The 22,142-nt window shown below is 39.3% G+C and overlaps 1 protein-coding gene across 1 annotated transcript in view; it reads left to right on the plus strand.

Moving 5' to 3' along the window:
- The window catches only part of LOC147325253 (paired box protein Pax-6-like), a 30,097-nt gene extending 9,683 nt beyond the window's left edge, over positions 1 to 20,414 (plus strand). Inside the window, exons 3-11 of the mRNA XM_086299685.1 lie at positions 147 to 277; positions 475 to 690; positions 3,294 to 3,456; positions 6,935 to 7,087; positions 14,053 to 14,135; positions 14,781 to 14,931; positions 15,473 to 15,582; positions 17,980 to 18,118; positions 19,400 to 20,414. Of these exons, the coding sequence (XP_086155811.1) occupies positions 147 to 277; positions 475 to 690; positions 3,294 to 3,456; positions 6,935 to 7,087; positions 14,053 to 14,135; positions 14,781 to 14,931; positions 15,473 to 15,582; positions 17,980 to 18,118; positions 19,400 to 19,482 (1,229 nt within the window). The 3' untranslated portion in view covers positions 19,483 to 20,414. The remainder of the gene's footprint in view (positions 1 to 146; positions 278 to 474; positions 691 to 3,293; positions 3,457 to 6,934; positions 7,088 to 14,052; positions 14,136 to 14,780; positions 14,932 to 15,472; positions 15,583 to 17,979; positions 18,119 to 19,399) is intronic.
- Positions 20,415 to 22,142: the final 1,728 nt, after the last annotated feature.

Consider the following 22,142-nt stretch of genomic DNA (forward strand, 5'->3'; position numbering starts at 1 on the left):
AATAAGTTGCTGAAAACCTTTGTGTGTGTGTGTGTGTGTGTGTGTGTGTGTGTGTGTGTGTGTGTGTGTGTGTGTGTGTGTGTGTGTGTGTGTGTGTGTGTGCACGTGCATGTGGGTATGGTGGGTATGTGGGTATATCTGTGTAGGCCACAGTGGAGTAAACCAGCTGGGAGGTGTGTTTGTGAATGGGAGACCTTTACCTGACTCTACCAGGCAGAAGATAGTGGAGCTGGCACACAGCGGTGCTCGACCATGTGACATATCCAGAATACTGCAGGTATTGCAAGGTGGTTACAACACCACAAAAATATCCATCACATGTCATACAGAAAAATGCAAATTCTTGCTAGACATTGTGAACAAATAAAAAATAGAGAAGTATTTTTTTCTTTTCTTTTCTTTTCTTTTTTTACTGGCAATATATAATTGTTCCAAAGATTGTCTAACAAAGATGTGTGTTATTATGTTGCCCAGGTGTCTAATGGCTGTGTGAGTAAGATCTTAGGCCGGTATTATGAGACAGGTTCAATCCGTCCACGGGCCATAGGTGGGAGTAAACCCAGAGTGGCCACTCCAGAGGTGGTGGGAAGAATTGCTCAGTACAAGAGAGAGTGTCCATCCATTTTTGCCTGGGAGATCAGAGACCGACTGCTTGCAGAGGGAGTCTGCACCAACGACAATATACCCAGTGTAAGACCCTTCTGTTTTTCAGCAAAGTCATGTAATTAAAAATCTTTCCATGACAAGGTAGACTAATCATTAAAACCCCCTTCACCATATTTAATTAGATATTTCATGTAAATTTTGAGTTTACTTTTATTTGTATAGAAACAAATGACAAAAATAATTGTCGCAGGGTGCTTGTGAGTTGTTTTATGAGACGATATCTATTGCGGTGACATGCTGCAAGTGGGGTTGCTACATATAGAAGCATTATTGTCTTTAAAAGTGTCTTTAAAACAACACTTCACTCAAATAATAAACCTGATCTGACTGTGGACAGCCACTGTATTTACTCATTGTTAAGTCATATTGTTAACAGTCCAACAGAAAACTATAGGAGGCTGTAGCAAATTCTCCCAGTAACCACAGAGAGGGGAGATTTTAACTACACAAACGGCTCCAGCACACAGGAACAATGTTTACTCCTCCAAACAGCCCAGCTCTGAAGCTTTACTGCTTCTGTGCTTCACTCTGTTCATCCTCCAGCCCCATGCCTACAGTATGGAGAGAGAGAATGATTATCAAATGCACACCAGATGTGCCACTCTCCCCATCCTGCTCCACCTCTCCCTCTTGCAGCCGAGCCTCATACCCCACCACCTGACTTAACCCACTTAACTTACCCCCCCACCACCACCACCACCACCACCACCACCACCACTATTTACTACACTGTAGCACATTTACAATCAACAGTGCACCAGACTCACAAGCATTTATTTTGTACCCTGCTATAGTGGGTTCACATTCTGACATTTTCCTGCTGATGTAAACAGATAAATCAATAGACTGAATATGGAGCAGTGGGCAGTCGACCCCACACACCCAATGAGACATAAATGCCCACTAGGCCTTAGTTTGAAGCACTGGTCTGCAAGATAACAGGGAGAAAGAAGGTTGGGGTGTTTCACCCTCTCAAATGCCATCTGGAACCAGTCCGCCCATTGGACCAGATGTGAGACACCTTTCTGGGTGGGTCAGAGGGGCCTGCGAAGTTTGGGATAAACCTCCCCATAGTAAACAGCTAACCCCAAAAACTGATGTACCTCTCTTTGATCTTCATCTGTGGGCAGGTTGTAATGTGCACTTGCCTGCTGCAAAAGTGGTAATCCAGATACTACACCTCTCTCTGCACACTTCTTTGGGTTGGTAGTGACTCCAAACTGCAACAAGGACTCCAGCACTGCAGCTACCTGCTGCATATGCTCAACCCAGGTGTTGCAGTGTATGATCATGTCATCCAGGTAGGAGGCAACATATCCAACATGGGAGGCACCCAACCAGAAGGCATTGGAAGATGGCTGGAGCACCAAACAAGCAAACAAAAGCGAGTATGACAAATTGGTGCACAGTGGAGAAGGCATTATTCGCTTGGTCTCTGGAGATAAGGGAATCTGCCAGTAGTGTTAAATTCCGAGTGCCTAACCAGTCCAGGAGCTCACTCAGCCAGGGCATGGGATTAGATATCACCTTAGTCCATCGAGAATCTGGTTCTCCCCTCCATCTCCAGCATGTCTTTCAATTCTTTTAGAACTACTTTTCATCTCTGTTCTGACAACCTACAGAGTAGTGACTGAACCATCATTCCCAGGGAAGTCTCACCATGATGCTGTATGAGATTAATGTGACCTGGCAGAGAGGTGCTGTGTTGTGCTTGAGACGGAAGGGATTTCCTCCATGGTGCTGGAATCGGATATGTAGCCTTCTGCCCACAGCCTGCTGCTGCGTGGTCCCCCGCATGGATTCATCTGTGACCGCTGCCTTCAAGCTTCCTAGTGACTTATCCTCTTCACCCAGTCTGCTGTTTCTATTGACAGTCCATCCACAAACTGCTCCAAGACCACCATTTCCCACAGCTGCTGGTCTCTAGTTGCATCTCTCAGTTACAACCACCATGTGGCTGTGTTTTTCAGCTCCTGTGTGTAAATGAATGAGGAATGAACAGTCCCCACTGCAGTGCCTCTCAACTGGCAGTGATGATCTTTGGGGGGCCAGTTCAGTTCACTTTCCAGATGACTGGAACCCAATTTCCATACAATTTGAGCACTCAAAGTGCTTTTCTTATGACAAGCCTCATTTACACATACATTCATACAGTGCTTTTTTCTAATCCTAAGTACTTTTAATGATCATACACTCAAACTTAGATGGACGCATCTTGGACAAGATCAGGGTTCAGTATCTTTCACAAGGATGTTTTTGAACTGCAGGTTGGATCAAACCACCCGCCTTCTGAATAGCAGACTGATCTCACGTTACCTCCTGAGTCACAGCCGCCCTGAAGCAAGTAGGAAGTGCACAGCCAACTCCTCTGCCAGCATCTGTGCCATATCAGCTGCTTGCTGCACTAGCTGTGATTCCAACATTTCTCCTACTGTTTGCAGTCTAGCAGCGTACCTCAATAACCACAGAGAGAGGAGATTTTAATTACACAAACACTTCTTTATTATCAAGCAAGGAGGAATCATTACTTCTGGCCCTGCACAAGTGCTACATCCTCAACCCACCAATGACAACAATATACAACTAAAGTGTGTCTTATGTAATTATGTTGTTGTGTTTGTCACCAGGTTTCATCAATAAATCGAGTGCTTAGGAATTTGGCTAGTGACAAGCAACCAATGGGCACAGTGGGAGCTGAAGGGATGTTTGACAAACTCAAGATGCTCAATGCACAAAGCAGCTGGGGAGGACGCTCAGGATGGTATCCTGGGACAGCACTCTCTGCCACTGGTGAGACATTAACGCAAAGTAACACTGCGATTCTTCTTCACTAATTCGTTCACAGAAGAGACGATTTCTAATTTTACAAAAACCAAATGTTTTGAATTGGTGTTAAATTTTGGTGGGCTCATGTGAATTGTAGCCATATCTGACATGTGACCAGTGCGGTCTTCTGCTGCTTTAGCCCATTTGATTCAAGCTGTGAGTTTCAAGTTGTGAGTTAGGAGATGCGCTACTGCATATATTGGTTAAAAGGACTGGTTATCTGAGTTACTGTTTGTCTGGCCATTCTCTGTTGACCTCTGGCATCAATAAGCATTTTCACTCCATGAACTGTTGTCTGCTGTCTACAGATGGTTGTGTGGGACATCCTAATAAAGTAGAGGTTTCGGAAAACTCAGAACAGCAATGAAGCAATAAAGTGACCTGGAAATGTATACTAATAGTAGAAGGACAACAAAATCAACAGTTCCCAAAAGCGCGAGTAATATTGAAATATCAATAACCAAGGTTCCACACCTACATTATGCAATCACAACTGAGCAAACTCAATTGTGATTAGCAGTATGCTCCAAAGGTTATGAGGGCTTCAATTTGAAATGAATTGTTCTAACTCATGTGCTGTGAATTATTTTCTTACTGTTTTCATACTTCACATTTCCACCATCCATTCATGCTGTCAGTCATTTAGCTTATAGCTGTTATCTTGCATTCAATATTGTCTCTTCTTCTCTTCACACATTTTCAATGTAATATCTTCATATAAAGCAGGTAAAAGACACCATTTTACAAATTACAGGGCTGTTTGTTTGCTCTCTCAGTTCTCCAAGAAACTGCAAAACATTTTGCAAAGAGAGTAGACGGCTTCATGAAACAGATCAACATCTTTGGCATTACAGAATGAAGATATATCTCAAACCATCTGTTCATATGAATAAGCAACATGTAGAGTCTCAAACACAATGAAATGTATGTTATTATTTTTTGAGATTACAGTAGTTTTTATAGTAATAGTTCTAACCAGAGGTGGGACCAAGTCATTGTTTTGCAAGTCTCAAGTAAGTCTCAAGTCTTTATCCTCAACTCAAGTCTCAAGTCACTTGTGTAAAAGTCCGAGTTAAGTCACAAGTCTGAAACTTTGAATTTCCAGTCCTTTCGAGTCTTTAAAAAAAAGGGGGGGGGAAGCATGTTGCAGTTATATGCTAAATGTAAATATTAGACCATGTCGTTTTAAAATCTGTGTTTTTCTCAACACATGACGAAATAGTAAACTTAGAAAATATACACAAATTGTGAAATTGCACCTCTATAAAATGCAGCTCAATTAAACCTAGCTCCAAGAATAATTTTCAACGACAGTTCTGAGATAAGCTGCATGTTATTCTTGGATGCGCTCGTAGGACCGGCTTTAAAATCGCATGACAAAAATATCACATTAAAGTTAGTTGACATCACAAAGTTAGATGAAGTCAGCTATCTCATCGTAGCAAAAGAGAAGCACCACCTACCTTTCTTTATGGAACTTCAACTGTTGGACAAAGTTGGAAGTTGTTCCATCTCTGTCTGTGATTCTCTTCTTGGATGTTTTGCATATTGCATTTCGTTTGTTTGTTGACTACTTCATAGTTTATGTACCTGAAAAAAATAACTCCTTGCAGCATTTTTGAGCGTTTTTTTTTCTTCTTAAAAAAAAATCTGGTTAATTAGATTGGCTGTGCTACAGCTCACGCACACATACGTACGGAGTGTGGTTTGAATAAATGAATGAATGAATTGAATTAATGGTGCACACTTTCTACATAATATTCTATCCATCTATCTAGACACAGATTCCTTAACGTCAACAAATTTCATTCAAAACGCTCACCGAAGAAATCATTTCTCATCCAATGACAGCATATCGCCCCGATTTATTAACTGGTGTATTTACTCTAATACGGGTTTCCTTTTTTGTGTTATTTCAATGTCACTATTTAAACTACACTAAAAGTGCTGAAATGCTTTCTGGGCATTTTACTTCATTGTAAATTCATGCAGTTCCCCATTTTATGTTTTATCCAAACACACAAAGAAGTTATCAACTTTGACCCAATGTGCTGCCACAGTGCTGTGCTATACTGCTTTACAACAGTTCAGATAATATGCTTAGTAGGTTAGTTGGTCATTTTAAATGGGCTGTGTCACTGGATTTATAAACCAGCATTTGCTGCTAGAAAGTGTTTTGTACGAGTACAATATGAGTGACATCCAACAGCAGCAAACCACTGTAAGAAATGATGTGCTAATTACATTTGTTTTTCATAATTGTTTTCATAACAGGACAAGCCAAACAACTATTACAAAATATGTTCAAAGTAAAGAGTCTGCCCTACTTCACATTAGGTGCCCTATAGGTCATGCTTTTCCTTGTGTTATTACATTTAGTGGTGGTGGCAACGTGACAAGATTTGAACATTTTATCAAATTACAAAAAAGTTATTTCCCCCAGTGTTTTGTTCAATGGCAGTGTGTTTAAATAGATTGTCCACATGCAAAAATGTTTACATTTTATAGCGTCGATATCTGCAACTTGCTTTTCTTTTCCTTCAATTTGTGTGGATGAGGGCCCCATTTGTTGTATGGAGTAGGCTCATATGCTGCTGCCCCTCCTGCAGCACCCTGGGAGTACAACAGTGAAACAAAGTCATGCTATACTACCACGGCTGCTGCCTTCCTATCCATCTACAGCATGTTTGTGCCTGTGTGTGTATGTGTGCCAGAGGGAATGGGGGAGTCTGCTCTCATTTCCATCTCTTTCTGCCTGACTGACTATGACACTGAGCAATAGCTTCATTCTGTTGTGCAGCGCTTGTCTGTTGGGGATAATGAATAATTAGGCTAGCACCACAAATAACATGCATTCCACAGGGAGCTGGAGCTCCTGTATGCTCAAAGACCAAATTGTAGATCTCCTACCTGATGTGCTTTTAAACTCAATTGGTTTAATTTAGAGATGTCAGAAATATCAGGTTATCAGCTAGTTACATGAAAAAATTAATACATTTCATGTTATTGACACAAGTGTGTATCTAAGACATACCCCAGTACATGATACCAACTTAAATGGAGTCTCCCACTTCCTGCAGCACTCCACAAGTTCACTTCAGTTTTGGGGGCTCTACTCTAAAATTCATGGTAAGGACATAGTGCATGGGTAAGGACCTTTCTACAATAAAGACATCCCTACATACAAGGTTTGGTTGGAGCAACACAGTATTGATGTCTTCTACTGGCTTCTTAAATCTGGTTCAAATTAGTTAATAGTAACATAAATTTCTTCTGAATACAGTATAGTACCAAGATGCAATATCATCTGGTAATCTGTGCTGAAATTCCAAAGTCTGACAACATAACATAGTAAGATTTAAAAAAAAAAATAAAAAAATGAAACACTGGAGTAATGTCACGACATTTGGTGTGTGTTTTCTTGTTTTCTTCTTTGGTGCAGAGTGTCCACAGGCAGAGGGAGGGGAGAACGCAGTATCAGTTTGTACCAATGGTGAGGACTCAGAAGAGACTCAGATGAGACTACAGCTGAAGAGGAAGCTCCAGAGAAATAGAACATCTTTTACACAGGACCAAATAGAAGCACTAGAAAAAGGTAATTTCTGGCATTCACCATAACATCATAAAGCTACACAATACAACCTCCTATATGTGCCTGCTGATTTTGCCAAAACTGGAACTCTTCCTGGAAACTCTGTCCTTTGTGAAATGTGTTAAAATGAATTCCATTAGTTACATTTTTTGTAATGCATGCATTACAAACTAGTTTAATATTTTTTTATCCATCTTTGCATGAAAATGGATAATGAACACTTTTCTGCTGATACCATAAACAACACAAACAAAAGAAAAGAAAGAAGGCTGCAGTCTGCATTTAAGCGCTTAGATAAAGACCCTCTCCAAGTATCCTGATTTTCCCTTTTTTTCCTTTTAATTATTTTATAAGCCTGACTTTTGAATCATATCTATCAACTAGACTCCAGTTTGATCATGTAAATGGAGAGTCTTCTTCAGTTCAATTCAATTCTTTATATAGTGTTAAATCACAACAACAGTCACCTCAAGGCGCATTATATTGTAAGGTAGACCCTACAATAATACATACAGAGAAAAACTGAACATTCATATGAGCCCATACGAGCAAGCGCAGTGGGACTTCCCCGACAGTAGGAAGGAAAAACTCCCTTTTAACAGGAAGAAACAGGCTCACCAACACGAAGGGGCGGGCATCTGCCGTAACAGGTTAGGCTGAGGGGAGGAAAACAGAACAAAAGACACGCTGTGGAACACAAGCAGAGATTAATGGCAAATATGATTCAATGCAGAGAGGTCTGTTAAGACATAGTGAGTGAGAAAGCTGACTAAAGAAGAAGAACTGAATGATTTATGGGAGTCCCCCACCAGCATACACCTATTGCTCTAACTATATGCTTTAGAAAAAAGGAAAGTTTTAAGCCTAATCTTAAAAGTAGAGATAGTGTCTGTCTCCTGAATCCAAACTGGAAGCTGGTTCCACAGAAGAGGGGCCTGAAATCTGTAGGCTCTGCCTGCCATTCTACTTTTAAAGGAACAACAAGTAAGCCTGCAGTCTGAGAGCGGAGTGCTCTAACGGGGTGATATGTTAATATAAGTTCATTAAGATAAGATGGGGCCTGATTATTTAAGACCTTGTATGTTTGTATGTGAGAAGCAGGATTTTGAATTCAATTCTTGATTTAACAGGAAGCCAATGAAGAGAAACCAATACAGGAGAAATCTGCTGTCTCTTTCCTGTCAGTACTCTTGCTGCAGCATTTTGGATCAACTGAAGGCTTTTCAGGGAGTTTTTAGGACATCCTGATAATAATGAATTACAGTCGTCCAGCCTGGAAGTAATAAATGCATGAACTAGTTTTTCAGCATCGCTCTGAGACAGGATGTTTCTAATTTTAGAGATGTTGTGCAAATGGAAAAAAGCAGTTTTACATATTTGTTTAATATGTGCATTGAAGGACCTATTCTGGTCAAAAAAGACTCCACGGTTCCTCACAGTGTTACTGGAGGCCAAGGTAATGCCGTCCAGAGTAAGAATCTGGTTAGACACCATATTTCTAAGATTTTCAGGGCTGAGTACAATAACCTCTTTATGCCTTGACTGTTGTTGTGATTGGGCTCTTTATAACTAAAAGTGAATTGAATTAGATTCAAATACCAAGATTAATTATGGAGGTCCACTGGGTTCTGTAATAGACCAATTTTGTTTACATTATAAATGCTTCCCTCAGGGATTATCATTAAAAGGCATAGCATACATAATTTCCTTAGGGATTAATAAAGTATGCTCATTCTGATTCTGATACATTTTCACTGCTATGCAGATGACACCTACCTTTATCTATCAATTAAGCCAGATGACAGATACTAATTCGTTAAACTGCAGGAATGTCTTAAAGACATAAGGGTTATGATGACCTCTAACTTCCTGCTTCTAAATTCAGATAAAACTGTGGTGTGGATAAAACCTGTATTTGGGCAATATCTCTAAAATTAGAACCATTCTATCTCAGAGTGATGCTTAAACTTAGTTCAAAAACCAGTGATTCATTATTATCACGTTGTTCCCTAAATTTCCTAGAAAGCCTTCATTTGATCCAGAATGCTGCAGCAAAAATTATAACAGGAACAAGAAAGAGGAAGTATTTTTCTTTCATATCAGCTTCTCGTTGTTGGCTGGTTGTTAAATCCAGAATTGAGATTAAAATCCATCATCATATCTGAACCCCCATAACATAATACTGTCCTAATAGAGCTTTTCACTCTCTGATTGCATCTTTAGTTGTGGTTTCCAGAGTGTTTAACAGTAGAATCGGAGGCAGAGCCTTCATCTGTCAGACCCCTTCTTTTGGAGAATCTGCTCACAGTTTGGATATTGAAGAGAGGCACATTCTCTACTTTTAAGATTAGGTTTTAAACTTTCCTTTTTGATAAAGTATATAGTTAGGGCTGGATCCTTATCACTGGGCTGTAGTTCACGGGGTAGAGCAGGTTACCTACTAATCGAAAGTTTTGTGGTTTGCTCCCTGGCTGCTCCAGTCTGCAAGCCAAATATCAGTGAGCAAGATATAAACCCCAAGTTGCTCTCCGATGCATCCATCAAAATATGAACATGTGTGAATGTTAGAAAGCACATAAGCACAGAAAAAAAGGTGTATGCATGTGAATGGGTAAATGAGGCATGTTGTATAAAAGGCTTTGAGTGGTCAGGTAGAGTAGAAAAGCTCTTTATAAGAACCAGTCCATGTTGACATGTGCTTGCTAATGCGGGGTTGTGTGATTGTTGGGATTTCTCTCTAACATTGTCGGGCCTATACCTCACAATGAAAAGCACTTCGTAGCAACAGTTATTGTGATTTGGAGCTGTATAAATATAAATAACATTGAAGTGGATTGAACTGATGACAGCTCAGGAAGTTTTGGATTTATCCAATCAGGAATTTCCTGTGGTGAAGAGGAGTGATTTTCTTTTTATAACATGTATGTCTGCAAAAATACTATTGAAAATACTGATATACTGAAAATACTATATAACTGTTGCTGAAAAGCATTTCAGATAGTTGTATACAGGGAGTGCAGAATTATTAGGCAAATGAGTATTTTGTCCACATCATCCTCTTCATGCATGTTGTCTTACTCCAAGCTGTATAGGCTCGAAAGCCTACTACCAATTAAGCATATTAGGTGATGTGCATCTCTGTAATGAGAAGGGGTGTGGTCTAATGACATCAACACCCTATATCAGGTGTGCATAATTATTAGGCAACGTCCTTTCCTTTGGCAAAATGGGTCAAAAGAAGGACTTGACAGGCTCAGAAAAGTCAAAAATAGTGAGATATCTTGCAGAGGGATGCAGCAGTCTCAAAATTGCAAAGCTTCTGAAGCGTGATCATCGAACAATCAAGCGTTTCATTCAAAATAGTCAACAGGGTCGCAAGAAGCGTGTGGAAAAACCAAGGTGCAAAATAACTGCCCATGAACTGAGAAAAGTCAAGCGTGCAGCTGCCAAGATGCCACTTGCCACCAGTTTGGCCATATTTCAGAGCTGCAACATCACTGGAGTGCCCAAAAGCACAAGGTGTGCAATACTCAGAGACATGGCCAAGGTAAGAAAGGCTGAAAGACGACCACCACTGAACAAGACACACAAGCTGAAACGTCAAGACTGGGCCAAGAAATATCTCAAGACTGGTTTTTCTAAGGTTTTATGGACTGATGAAATGAGAGTGAGTCTTGATGGGCCAGATGGATGGGCCCGTGGCTGGATTGGTAAAGGGCAGAGAGCTCCAGTCTGACTCAGACGCCAGCAAGGTGGAGGTGGAGTACTGGTTTGGGCTGGTATCATCAAAGATGAGCTTGTGGGGCCTTTTCGGGTTGAGGATGGAGTCAAGCTCAACTCCCAGTCCTACTGCCAGTTTCTGGAAGACACCTTCTTCAAGCAGTGGTACAGGAAGAAGTCTGCATCCTTCAAGAAAAACATGATCTTCATGCAGGACAATGCTCCATCACACGCGTCCAAGTACTCCACAACGTGGCTGGCAAGAAAGGGTATAAAAGAAGAAAAACTAATGACATGGCCTCCTTGTTCACCTGATCTGAACCCCATTGAGAACCTGTGGTCCATCATCAAATGTGAGATTTACAAGGAGGGAAAACAGTACACCTCTCTGAACAGTGTCTGGGAGGCTGTGGTTGCTGCTGCACGCAATGTTGATGGTGAACAGATCAAAACACTGACAGAATCCATGGATGGCAGGCTTTTGAGTGTCCTTGCAAAGAAAGGTGGCTATATTGGTCGCTGATTTGTTTTTGTTTTGTTTTTGAATGTCAGAAATGTATATTTGTGAATGTGGAGATGTTATATTGGTTTCACTGGTAAAAATAAATAATTGAAATGGGTATATATTTGTTTTTTGTTAAGTTGCCTAATAATTATGCACAGTAATAGTCACCTGCACACACAGATATCCCCCTAAAATAGCTAAAACTAAAAACGAACTAAAAACTACTTCCAAAAACATTCAGCTTTGATATTAATGAGTTTTTTGGGTTCATTGAGAACATGGTTGTTGTTCAATAATAAAATTATTCCTCAAAAATACAACTTGCCTAATAATTCTGCACTCCCTGTAGATTTGGGGAAAATATCTTTCAGGAGGTAATTTCTGCTGAAATATTAGACTTAATGAGAGAGCAACAGACGGGTATGTGTGCATTTATGAACATAGCACAGCTGCAATAATCTTATTTAAATCAAATCTGTAAATTGGGCTAAATGTGTATTTTTTCACAAAGGTCTACAGTTGTGTTGTTATGGCAGAATGGTTTCCAACAAAGAGGCACATCTGTGGTTGACCTGTCACAGTTCAGAGAACAGTCGTTCTCAGTGTCCGTCTGAAGCCTTCACCCTTGTATCAGAACATATTATTTTTCTTGCTGCTGCTCCTTGGTCTGTGTTGCCATGAGGTTTCCAAAGAGCAACATTTGTAAAGTGTTAAACCTGTGCTTAAACTGGTTTTTTTTTTTGTTTTGCTTGTCAGATCACAAATGAGCTGGACCTGTGTTATTAACTACTCCCACTCACCTCACATCTACTGATTTGCAAAGTGTTCTGTATGTGTGGTAAATGTAGTGCAAAGGTGCTTTAAGGGGTCAATAAGATTTTAAAAAGGGCTGTGCAATAGCTTTTTCAAATGTTTTCAGTCCATTTGAAGCAGGGGCCCTCCCAAAACAGATACTGTATTGTGTAATTAATGTGTAATAGTACCAGAGGTGGGACCAAGTCATTGTTTTGCAAGTCTCAAGTAAGTCTCAAGTCTTTATCCTCAAGTATCAAGTCAAGTCTCAAGTAATGTCAGGCAAGTCAGAGTCGAGTCTCAAGTAATGTCAGGCAAGTCAGAGTCGAGTCTCAAGTCACTGGTGTAAAAGTCCAAGTAAAGTCACAAGTCTGAAACTTTGAATTTCCAGTCCTTTTGAGTCTTTAAAAAAAAAAAGAGAGAAAAGCATGTTGCAGTTATATGCTAAATGTAAATATTAGACCATGTAATTTTTAAATCTGTGTTTTTCTCAACACATGACAAAATAGTGAACTTAGAAAATATACACAAATTGTGAAATTGCACCTCTTTAAAATGCAGCTCAGTTAAACCTAGCTCCAAGAATAATTTTCACCGACAGTTCTGAGATAAGCTTCATGTTGTTCTTGGATGCGCTTATAGGACCGGCTTTAAAATCGCATGACAAAAATATCATACATATAAAAAAAAAACTGCATCACCAACGTAGCCTGGAAAACATTTGCTAGTTAGATGAAGTCAGCTATCTCATCGTAGCATATTTATATGCATATTTATAATTATACGGTTCTTGGAGTGAGTGCATACACTCATGAAGTTTAGTAACTTCAGGTCACTGCAACAAGCCCAGGTACAGTTTACCGACGGATGGGTGCAGGACCTTGAAACGCACCGTGTAGAACGAAAGACCATCGTACGTGTCATAAGTTTACCAGTCTCACAAATCGTCGTCATAAATACACATTCGTTAACCGTTTATTAATAGGACCTTTGAGCTCAATGGTAATTAATTAGCAGTGGAAATAATTTCTGGTAGCATCACAGAAATGTAGCAGTGACAATAATACTGTATGCTGTAATCGTACTGGGCAATTAGTGATACAAAACAACTGTTTTATCCTGTGAATAAAAGTATGTTTTTGTCAATGAACCATAATAACAGAAGCGAAACGCAATATTGTGTCAGGACAATTCACTATTTATGCACAATAAATAAAGGAGCATAGCGCGACAATTTCTGTTCAGCGCCAGACTTGCTTGTAACCTATATCACCAATTATGTTAAGAAAAATGACGTATTAACTACAACAGCAGACTGACCTTCGTGTAAATGCTTGGAGCAGACTAACATGTGAGCTGGAGTGTTCTGGGACGTTATATTTTGTCTTTGAATGGCTGCAATCCAGGCCATCCGTCGCCTCTTTGTTACTTCGGAAACATGGCTCGAACAATTTCTCTTCAACGACGTAATCCGATAACAACCGATCTCTTTACCCGTCGGCTTCCCGTAGCTGTCATGCGACCGGCTATTGCAGTTAATAATACAACGGCTTCTTGACATTTTTGTGTTTCTTTTTATCGCTGTGTGACTGATTTTAATTGAAAGCCTGCGTGCGCTAGTACCGCTTGCCACGAGTTCCCAGAATCCTTTGCGGTTCTACCCGTGAATGACGTCACATTTTCAATCTCTATATAATATGCATGTAAAATTTTATATTTGGGGTAAAATATCAAGTCTTTTCAAGTAAACCGGTTCAAGTCCAATTCAAGTCCCAAGTCATTGGTGTAAAAGTCCAAGTCAAGTCACAAGTCTTAGAACATTTTTTCAAGTCAAGTCTAAAGTCATAAAATTAATGACTCGAGTCTGACTCGAGTCCAAGTCATGTGACTCGAGTCCACACCTCTGAATAGTACAATCATTCAACATAATGTGTAAATTATTTTGTTCTAGAATTTGAAAGGACACACTATCCAGATGTGTTTGCCCGAGAACGCCTCGCCAACAAAATAGACCTTCCAGAGGCAAGAATACAGGTATGCTTGATGTTTAGGTTTTTTTTTTTAGGTTTACAAAGAACGTGTGTACAGTAAGATGAAAAATTATGTCACATGGAAATGTTTGCCTTTTTTACCGTGTGAGCATTTGACCTTCTTGAAACAAACGAGTATTTACAAATGACATTTAAATAAATGGGTTAAATCATTATACTGACATATATACACGTCTTATATAATTTGAATCAGGGCTTCAAGATTAGAAGTGGAGCATCTTGTCTGTGTATAGTGTCAGCCCATAAGATTGAAAGAAGACTCAAAGGAATTCAGTTAAAAGAAGCAAATCTCTCAATCACTTAAAATAAAGGATTCAGCAGTAAGGAAAATCATCTGCAGATGGAAAGGTTTTCAAACAACTAAATACTAAATAGATTCTGTATCATGCTGGAGAATTTTTGAAGATCATTTGAAGCAGTCTTCCCAAAAGTTTAAATAGAAACAGACTTTCTTTCTTTGATGTTCCCATAAGCACACTTGCAAAAGTATACTTATGGAAACAAGAAATGACTAACAAAAAAGAAATTAAAGGATAACCTTTAAACCCTACTGAAATGTTGTGATTACAATCTTTTGTCTTTTTTATGATCAGTGATTTATTTTTCTTATATCTCATGCTACATGCAGGTTTGGTTTTCCAACAGACGAGCAAAATGGAGAAGAGAGGAAAAGCTGAGAAATCAACGTCGTCAGGTGTCCAACCCTTCAAACCATATTCCAATCAGTAGCAGCTTTAACACCAGTGTTTACCAGCCTCTACCACAGCCTACTACACCAGGTACTGACAAAGATACTCAAGAAATACTTCACACAAAGTCCATCTGGGCCTTTTTCATGTGTGGATGTCTTTTATGAATTTGTTTCTATTTTTTTTTCTTTTGTTTGTAGATACATGCACATGATCATATACACAGTGCCACCAGTGATTTCAGGATATTCCACTCATGAGCAGTTGGTAGTACTATAAGACATACAACAAGGGAGCAGAGAAGAACAATAGTAGTTTGTCAATGAATTATATTGTGAACATATTTTAGATGAAATGTATATTTTCTCTCTCACACTAGTATTTTTTAATATTGTTTAAAGGAAACTCATCTGGGCCTGTAATGTCAGACACTAGCAGTCCAGTTACATTTATTATGCAGTTACTTTTCCCATCATATTGGGTATGTGCTGTCCAGCCCCACTATGCTTGGATACTTGGATACTTTGGACAGTGATTGTTGATTGCATAAATGGTTTGCTTGTGATGTCCTCCAGTATTGTTAAAATTTCACATTGTTGCTCTATCCATATTTCCATTTTTGTCTATCTAGTGTCCTTTTCATCAGGATCCATGCTGGGAAGGTCAGATCCAGTTCTGTCCAACAGCTATAGCCTCCCAGCAATGCCCAGCTTCAGTATGGCTGCCAGCCTGCCTATGCAAGTAAGATTAAATTACAGGATAGAACAATATACAAATAGTCAACAGTTTGCATAAAGGCGCTGGAAAACCTAGGGCTCTTTTTTGCCAACCCAATAGCATAGAGCAGATCTCAGTCATATGCATCATGCATACACACCAGCAAGACAGACCAAAGAAGCTGGCAGAATTATTGGAACAAGTCTGCCAGAGATCAGTAATATCTTCCCCACTCGCTGTCTGAGGAGGGTGCACAGTATCCTGCGGGACCAACATCACCCTGCGCGCCACCTTTTCCATCTGCTGCCCTCAGGGAGAAGGTACAGGTCTATACAGGCCAGAACATCCAGACTGGCCAACAGCCTGTATCCACAGGCTGTGAGGCTCCTGAACTCTCTGCCCCCCTCTCACGGACAATAACCATATCCAACTTCTTAATAGCAATGAACTGGTCTGCATTGGTGCATCATATCTTTATTCTCTTCCCCCTCCTGCCCCCCCCCCCCTCTTTCTTAAATAGATAACTATCATATCTGATATCATATCTCACAGTACAATAATATTGAATGGGTTGCATTGTTGTATTTTGTCATGTTTCTCAGGTCTTTGTCTGAATTTCTACGAACATTATTGCTAAGGATTGTCTTATTGCATTGGAGTCACACTGGGTTAAATATGTACACTTGGGTTTTAAGGGGTATTTATTATTTTCTTCTTTTTTTTGGGTTGTATGGAAGCCCCAAACGCAATTTCATTGTTCTTGACAATGACAATAAATAAATAAATACTAAAATACTAAATACTAAAACCATCATAGGAAAAAACCCTCACTACACTATTCTATAAAAGTATCTTTTTAGTCTGTCTTCTTTAAATAATTTTAATGAGCTCAGAAAACAGGTCTACACCTTTATTCAAAAACAGATATTAAACCCTATTAAGATAATAACCAAAAGATTACAGTTGAATTAACCATATGTGGCATGGTTACCTGTCAATATCTTCAGGGAGATTTAAAAGCACTTAGCATGGTAGATTAGTTTGTCCCATCAATGTGCTAATTCACAAATATGTATTGGAGCCTGTCACTTTTGCATGTTTTGTCAAACCTTACCCAACGTCAGTTGATAGTCCACTCTTCATTTTTGAAGCTTTACTACCAAGGCTTCCATAGTGAATGTACACAAGAAGTGACTAAAAGTTTCTTCTTGTTTTGGTAGGTTTTACTTCATGTCTGCTTTTACATTGTCTTATTGGGCACACACTGCTTGCCTTGCTTGACTGACAGATGTTAGGAACACAGATCGACCAGTAAATGGAAAGCTTCACATTTAGGCTCAGTTTCTGTCCACCACAATAGAGCTGTGAAAATGCTGCACCTTCACCCTCTGGCGGGATGCTTTGTACATCTTGCAGCGTTTGAAGGTTGTGGTCTTTGCCGGATTTCTTGCTGGCAAAAGGCAGGGATAGCTCAGTAGGTAGAGTGGTGGCCCCATGATCGGAAGGTCAGGGGTTCAATTCCCCTGAACAGCTACCCTGAGGTACCCCTGAGCAAGGTACCATACCCTACACACTGCTCCCCGGGCGCCCAATGGCTGCCCACTGCTTCACTGAGTGAATGGGTTAAATGCAGAGAGGAATTTCCCTACGGGGATCAATAAAGTACACCTTCTTCTTCCTTCAAAAGTAACTTTATAAAGTAGAATGACTGATTGAAAACAAATTTAGATTGCCGAGCTAGGAAAGTAAAGTGCACAATGTTGCAATTGTGTTATCGGGTTATAATTTATAATGTAGGCTAAAGGGTTTCTCTGTGGTGGTTGTTTTTCCTGTGCCTGCTTTGGTTTCCTCTGGATTTAACTGAATAGTCCCTCCGTCTGAAGACATGTGTCTTGTGCTCGCTATGCATGTAAGGCAGCTAGAGTGCAACAAGCGCATAGAATAAAGTGCTCAATGGTCAAATCTAAAGCACTTTGAGTGGTCAGTAAGATAACAAAGCACTATGTAAACACCATTTCCATCTGCTCAGAGCAAACCAGGCAACCATTCTGCAGTAACCTGTAGGATCAGTGTCTCATTACCCTAGACCAGCGTTAAGATATAAAAGTGACATTGTCAAGGAAATGAACTGAAGTCCTGGTGTAATTCCTCACATTACAACAAAAAAACCCAATAGAGTTAGGAATAACAACAAATAAGAATAAGAAATACAATATTTATGTCATATTTGGAAAATTCTTTTGTTTCTGCAGTTGGGGTAACAATAAAAGCATCATAAAGAGTTATTATATAAAATAAGAAAAATAGTATTTTCACGTGTCATCTCAGTTGCATCTGTGGTTACTGGCACATACCAGAAAAAGTTGATTACATTGGAATATAAAACTCTGCTTTTTAAGGGGTTTTAATTTATGTTTTCAGACATCCAACCAGACCTCTTATTCCTGCATGCTGCCCACCAGCCCCACTGTAAATGGAAGAAGTTATGAGACATATACTCCTCCACACATGCAGCCACACATCAACCAATCAATGACATCGTCTGCAACGTCGTCAGCAGGTAGGAAGTTATGAAGCTGCACCTTTATGGCACTTTATGTCATCCCTTCTGATCTTACAGGTTTCAGACATTCAGACATACAAACATTTTGTGCCTGTCATGTCTGTCAGTCTGGGTTTGAATTATTTGACTGACCATAACAACGTAGTTAAATAATAAATGAACCGGTTCTTTTCTACTTTACTTGAGCGCTCAAAGTGCTTTTTGTTGATTTTTGTTCAATTTCAATTTCAATTAAGTTAATCTAAATTCAATTCAAATTCATTCAATTTAGTTACATTTTATTTACATATCAGCAACATACACCAACACCCATCGCATGTTTATGCTGCAAAGTAACGACCTAACAATATTAGAAAGAGTTCTTTAGGAGAAAGTACTTCGACATAGTGGAGAGACAGTAAGAGCATGGAGAGAACACCCTGTTGTCAACATCATGGTGTCCAGTAATGGTGTTTTGTTGTTGGTGTGTGCTCATATTTAATTCAGTTCAATAAATTAAATTGAATTAAATCATTCATGCTCACGGCATCTAACCATCATTTTTAAATGTGTACTGTTACACTTCTGAAGGGCTTTACTTACACTCTTCACAATGAGCTTTACCTGAACCTAAATAACTTATTTTACTGTGCAAACCCAATTAAGTAAGTTTTGGTGCTTAAACATAAGCAGTGAGTGAAAGTAAAAGTGTATGTGACATGCCTAACTGTTTATAGCCAATATATCCCTGGTCCACAGGACACCTTGAATGCAAATGGTATATGCCAAAACAACATTATACAATGCACTGGCATGAGAGCTAGCTGGGCAGAATAGGGCTCGGGGAGACAGCTATCTGCTGTGACAGATTATTACTGGTATATGCAGCATCAACAAACTGATTGATCTGATTGACATTTTATATGTCCCAACATTCTCAGAGTTTTTCTTATACATAAGCATATAAGATAAATTCATATATTTACTGTCCTGACTTACTCCGAATGCTGAAACGAGGTTCAGTGTTTTCTTTCTATAAATTCACACTAACTAACAACATTAGGACCTCAGACAGGCTTTCTTTGACCTCCGTGTTCAAGAACATCAGCACCAAATGTCTGTGTAGACACACAGTGTAGATTCTCATCAGTATAGAACAGAAAGACTTTCACCTGGTCATGACTTTGTGTTAAACATATTTGCACCTGCCCCTTTGCAGTCATTCTAACACACCTGTTATACGACATGTGGCGCTTTTAATGGCTCACCACTGAAAGCTTTTGTTCTCTCTTTTACCAGGTTTGATTTCCCCTGGTGTCTCAGTTCCAGTTCAAGTTCCAGGAAATGAAACAGACATGTCACAGTACTGGCCACGCCTGTAGTGATGAAAGGCAATTATTCATGCCTGCTGTGATCATCAACAGTGAATTCAACCACAGGACGGTTGGGGTCTCATCAAAATGGAAACTATTCCTTCTTGCTCCAGTTTGAATGTAAAAAAAGGACTTCAGCAAATACGTATGAAATATAAATTACTCTTATTAATGCTTGTGAAGAAACAGGATGCAAGGATTTTAAATGGTTTTCAGAACTAGAAGGATTTTAATGTTGCTGCAAAACAGTACAAGTTCGACTGTAAGTGGATCAAAGGTTTTTGGGACCTCATGTTTATCGGCTACCGTTCAGAGTCTGGATGGTGTGGATGCTTTGTCCAGAATGCAAGCTGTTACCTGAGTGGTACTGAGGAAGCTCAGGAAAGTGGATCCTTACCCTGGTGATTATAACCTCCAGACAGAAATAAACTCCTGAGAGTCCACTGGGAGAGTTTGTGGGAAGACACATTACCTCTACTTTAAGTTGGTCATTTTTATCATACTGGCGTGTTTGTACAAACCCAAGGATGTTAACTGAAATGTAAAGGGAAGAATTTAATGAAACTTGAAGCTGTCTGCTGTGATTGTTTTCATAAGCAGATTCCAAAAGCCTTGGCCTGGAATGTGTATAGAATTTCAGAATGGGAATTCTGGTGATATGTGTTTTGTATTGTAGAAGTCCCAACACAGGCATGGACTCTGATCTTAAACTGAAAAATTATGTCTTTGTTGGGGAAAGATTGTTCCAGTTCTAAAGGTCTAATGTCCAGAAACTCATTAATTTACAAAGCCTGAAGGTAAAAACACTTAAAAAAATAAAATAAAAGAGTGAACATTGGATTCAGTCTGGGATATAAACCTGTTTCTAATTTCAAAGTGTAAAGTATTTGTCTTCTCAAGTTATTTGGGAGGTTTTCCAAAATAAAGTTATTTCAATTAAATGTGTTTTTAAATTGTATCTTTTAACAAGGACAAATCAATAGAAGATTCATGAGGGTGGTGATTCGTCATGTACTAATATGTACAGACCAGTGAAGACGACTTGTGCATATCATAGAATACTGTGGAAGATCATTCAGTTTAAGAGGAAAGAAATCTGATTTTCATACATAATGTAAAGCTAGTGTATCTTTGTATGTAGTTTCTAGCTTCTAGGCTAAACAAGAGGTGCACATAGCACGAAGACAGCCTCTTCCTGCATTTCAGCACCAGTGTTAGCCCAGAATACAGTTTCTGTGTTTGCACTGATGGAGGTACAAGCTGTCTGCAAGACGTTATTAATGAGACAGATGTCATTTGGTACACACAGCTGCTGTGCTCAGGTTCAGGAGCTCTGAGCGCCATCACAGGCACTTTTATAATTTTTCTTTTTAAATTCAAACTCAGGATTTGTAGTAGTGATTATATTAATCCATTATTGTCCAAAAAGATATTTTATTCTCTAATCATTAACTGTTAGTAACAAAAAAAAACCCACATTAAGATGAAAACAAAACCTATTTTGAAGTTATTACACTTGGAAAGAATTTACACTGTTTAGGAAAGGACTGAAAAGGTACAATGTATGTATGCAGCAGCAGATTTGGGCTGGTAAATCTCCATGTTTTGCTGGTATGATGAGCAGTAAACTTGTAATGCAGAGGTCAGCATGACTGCTACACAAAGAAACCAAAACACAGTCCTTTTCTCTTCACAGAATGACTACACTGATCTTGGTGTTTTCCCGACTGCCAGCATGGTACTTGCCATGAAGATGCAGTTGTCACTCTGAGAGCCATTAATTTTGCATCTTCTGTCTCTCTCTTTGTTGCTCCTGTCCATCCTCTCTGTCCTGCGTATAACTGGACACAGAACTGAAAACATCGTGTCCAGATGAACTGAATCAGTGTTCTGGTATTTAATTACCTGGATTATTGAACGTACATCAACATGTCAAACTCTAATATGAATTGATTAATTAATTTATTTAAACTCAACGCCAGAAATGATGACATTAAAAGGCTGATGAAAACTCTAGACAAATGTTAATACTGCTGTTATTTTTTAAACGGGTTCATCTGTATCTGGCGCACTTTTCAGCTTCTGTGCTGAATTGTGGAAAATTTTCTCATCTAACCTGACGTGTTGACAGTGTCTTTGAATTTCTTTATCACCATTTTTATGGTGCATGCAGGAAGCCTGACAGATCTTCGGGTACAATTAAACCCATGCAGGACATAAATGCCAATGTTAGCCAACTCCAGCCTGCTGTGAAGAAATTTCATGATAATAAACAAACCTGTCTGCTTTCTACTTCTCTTCACAGAAGTGGTAGTGCCATAAGTCATAAGATGATAAAGCAAGAGACTGTGGTTCAAGTCCCGTTTGAGAACTTTGCGTTTTGTAATTTCCTTTTCATTTGCACTTCACTTTAATAACAAAAAAGGGCTAGGATTAATACAGTTCAGTTTTTATAGCACCAGTTCACAACAGCAGTCGTCTTCAGGCAGTTTATATTGGACGGTCAAGACCCTACAACATTACCGAGAGAACCACAATAACCAGACAATCCCCCAGAAGAAAGGACAAGAAGAACTCCCTTTTAAAGGTATCTGCTATGATTGGATCAGAGTGCTGAACTGGGACAATGTGGTACTATAAGGTTTTCAAGTTATTATTGGTACTGACCA

The sequence above is a fragment of the Aulonocara sp. 'chitande type north' Nkhata Bay genome, linkage group LG7 (assembly GCF_057382095.1).
Source record: "Aulonocara sp. 'chitande type north' Nkhata Bay isolate Kocher_YH1m ecotype deep benthic linkage group LG7, A_spYH_male_GT1.1, whole genome shotgun sequence".
In the NCBI taxonomy this organism is placed as follows: domain Eukaryota; kingdom Metazoa; phylum Chordata; class Actinopteri; order Cichliformes; family Cichlidae; genus Aulonocara; species Aulonocara sp. 'chitande type north' Nkhata Bay.